This window comes from Trachymyrmex cornetzi, unplaced genomic scaffold, assembly GCF_001594075.2.
Source record: "Trachymyrmex cornetzi isolate Tcor2-1 unplaced genomic scaffold, Tcor1.1 scaffold235, whole genome shotgun sequence".
NCBI classification, from domain to species: domain Eukaryota; kingdom Metazoa; phylum Arthropoda; class Insecta; order Hymenoptera; family Formicidae; genus Trachymyrmex; species Trachymyrmex cornetzi.
The window spans coordinates 229639-232869 of record NW_017297008.1 but is presented as its reverse complement, the minus strand read 5'-3'; the positions used below and the strand labels follow the sequence as shown (position 1 = coordinate 232869).

Here is a 3231-nt window from a genome sequence, read left to right as displayed (position 1 = left end):
GACGTGTTTCGGCGTTTTTAGAAAATTTTTTTTTCTTTCAAGTTATTAGCCCGGTCCGCGACTTAATGGACACCCTGTATAGTATATATTAGTAATTCAAGATTGAATTATTTAAAGCAACGAAGATCCAGCTTCGACCGTAATAGGCATTTTAAATTTCTAGAGGAATCATATTATGTCAAAAAATCATACAATTCCATTTTGAAAAATGGAGGTAACCTTCATATCTTTTTGACGCCTCAAAAACCAACATGACCAAAATACGTCCCCCTCGAAACTCTTCTACTTTCATTTGAAACATTTTTTTATATCATAAAAAATAAGCGAAATATTTCAGATGATCGATTTAAGTTGACCACCCTGTATACAGATGCATGGCGCGCAGGTATAATAAATAATTAAAAAAAATTTTTTTTATTATAGTTTTAAAATACTTTTAAAGCCATTCAATTTTTATTTTGAAAATTTTTCTACCTCTTATAGTTTCGATGATATTCGCTTCGGAAGAAAAAAAAACGATTTTTTTTGAGGAGGTGTTTCATCCCCTAAACCTCGAGATAAGCACAAACAAAAAAATATAGATGTAATATTTTTTCATGCTCTATAACATACCTTGTTTTCTCTGATGAATGCAGCCAATGGCTGCATTCAGAACAACAATCGCTCACTGAGCGTTCAGTGAGCTTTTTCTGATTGACATATTCTATTAAATCTAAACATACAGATCAACCAGGTACAAGAGCTTACTGAACGCTCAGTGAGCGGTTGTCGTTCTGAATGCACCCAATGTTATAATTATTTCGCACTCTACAATGTAACTCCCAAGGAATACACAAAAGTCAACACAAATTCAAAATGACGTCAAAATGACTTTATTTTGATGCTTAAGGTAGTACACTCGCGAATTGAAAGTGTTCAGAATGACTTGAATTTGAAATTATATGTTGTACTAGATGACGTTGACACGCTTATGCGATTATGATGGGATCGACCATTTCAATACTGAAATATAAGCAATTAAAAACTGCACTTTATACGTGTCGCCTCTATAAAGTTCATGAAAATGTCGCGTTTATTTTTGTAGGGTCTAAATTAGTAATGAGATGTTAACAAAAAACGAATATGTGATAGAGGAACTTAAAACGGATATTGTAAAAAAATTCCATAATTTTCGACCATTTTGTTTGGAAAATAGAGCCATGAAAAGAATGCAATTTTCGATTTTATTTGGCATATGGAAGCGACTGAAGGCGGCGGTTAGTGAACATGTGGCAACACCGCACTTTTCGTGTATATCGCGTTCAGTTCGGAGTCACTGAAATATAATACCTACTGGAACGCGCGCTGGCACTAGTTTCGCGATCCGACAAAGAGGATCTCAAGTGGTATCTCCTTGTCCTTTTTTAGCACAATATTGTCAAAAGTTTAATTCTTACAGATTAGGTTATGCGAGATTCAACATACATTTGACATTTGGCATGCTACGTATATTATTAATTTTAACTTTTCCCGAAACTGTACGAGCCTCACTACTGTTTACTACACATGCGCAGTATAACTTCGAAAAGGACAAAGATATCACTTGATAGAGTCCCTATAAGAGAGTCAAGACATAAGACCGGATGGACGCCATTGCTGGGGGCCGGCCGGAAACAGCACAAATAATACGTGACACAAATAGACGCATTCGCGCCTGTTTGTACTATTATACCATAAAACAGTTGCTCACACCAATTCACAGATTCACTAACACATCGAAAGCGCCTAGAAATGGCGGCGACCAATCACGAGGGCGTCGCCCTTCATGCTTAACTCTCTTATAGGGACTCTATCACTTGAAATTCTCTCTCTCGGATCACTGCTAACAAACGAGACTTCGCGCGCATTCCAGTAGGTATTATATTTCAGTGTTCGGGGTTCATCGTATGATGGCGAGGTTACACGGATGCTGAGATTACAGTCTGACATTGTAACCTATGTATCTTGCAAGGGATATATATTTTTCCTATTTATGATAATCTATTTACGTAGACTTATATGTCATTGACAGTGCGACATTGCCACATTTGCGCGCCATTAATCTGCGTTTGCGCGATTGTGAACAGGCGCAATCAAAAGTTTTCTCTCACAGGCGAGAGTGGGAGTATCGGTCACCGAGCGAGCAATGGGACCTAACTTTTGGATGGTATTGTCGCGAGTATATTACCTTAAAGTCGATAAACGGTCAAATTTTGCAACAAAAAAATCATTTTGATATTTCATGAAATGTTGATACAAAAATGAATAAATATGTTATTATACTAATATTAATACAGAAACTTAGAAAAAATTATACAGAAGAAATTAGAAAAATTAATTATAACAAAAATTGCACAACGTACATCAAAGAAAGTTCTTTTGACTTTCTCTCGACTTGGTGTGTTCCTGGGCTATTATACATATAACTTGGAACGTTATATTACATTTATATTAGAATACGAAATTACAACATTGATATCATATTACTTTTAATTTATCGACTGAGCACAGTTCCATATCTTCCGAATTCTTGGCAAATAGTACACTTTTCATTGAGAGGAAACTTTGAATTGTACATGCGCACAATTTTTCACCGCGAATTGATTTAATAAGAAAAATGATTACTCCAAAACTTTTTAACTTAATTCAATGAATAATAACTCAATAGACGCACATAATGATATATTTTAGTAAGGTATGTATGATTAAATAAACAAAATAAGAATACGGACTTACCATCTTATTTTCTGGATGTCAAAATTACTATCAGAATATGTAATTTCATCTATTCTCATTTTTGGTGTTAATTACATTTTCAAATTATATAATTTATGGTTATATCTGAAAAGAATTACGTTCAGCCTAGAAATTTTGCCGCGGTAGCTACTCCATTTATCGGAAAAGTGCTAAACCAAAATGCGCACAATTACCCGCAGCGCACGATTATCCCACTTTCCCTTATATCTTTTTACATAAATTTTTATGTTTCTATTTTCAATGTACATCAAAAGTAGTGAGAATTGATCTAACAAATGAAAACTTCATTCCTGGTAAGAAGAATTACGAAAGAATTCGGATAGCGTTGGAAGAACGACTCACCGAGAAGTTTGATGTTATAATATCATGGGATCCACCAGGTTCACATATATTTTTACCTTTTTTAAAAATACGCACAATATAATATTCGTGTGTGTATATATATATATATATATA

The 3231-nt window shown here is 34.3% G+C and overlaps 1 protein-coding gene across 1 annotated transcript in view; it reads left to right on the top strand.

Annotated features, from left to right (window-relative positions):
- Window positions 1-3231, top strand: part of LOC108761005 (ribonuclease P protein subunit p40) — a 111268-nt gene that overhangs the window by 104822 nt on the left and 3215 nt on the right. Inside the window, exon 5 of the mRNA XM_018507322.1 lies at window positions 3030-3155. Within this exon, the coding sequence (XP_018362824.1) occupies window positions 3030-3155 (126 nt within the window). The remainder of the gene's footprint in view (window positions 1-3029; window positions 3156-3231) is intronic.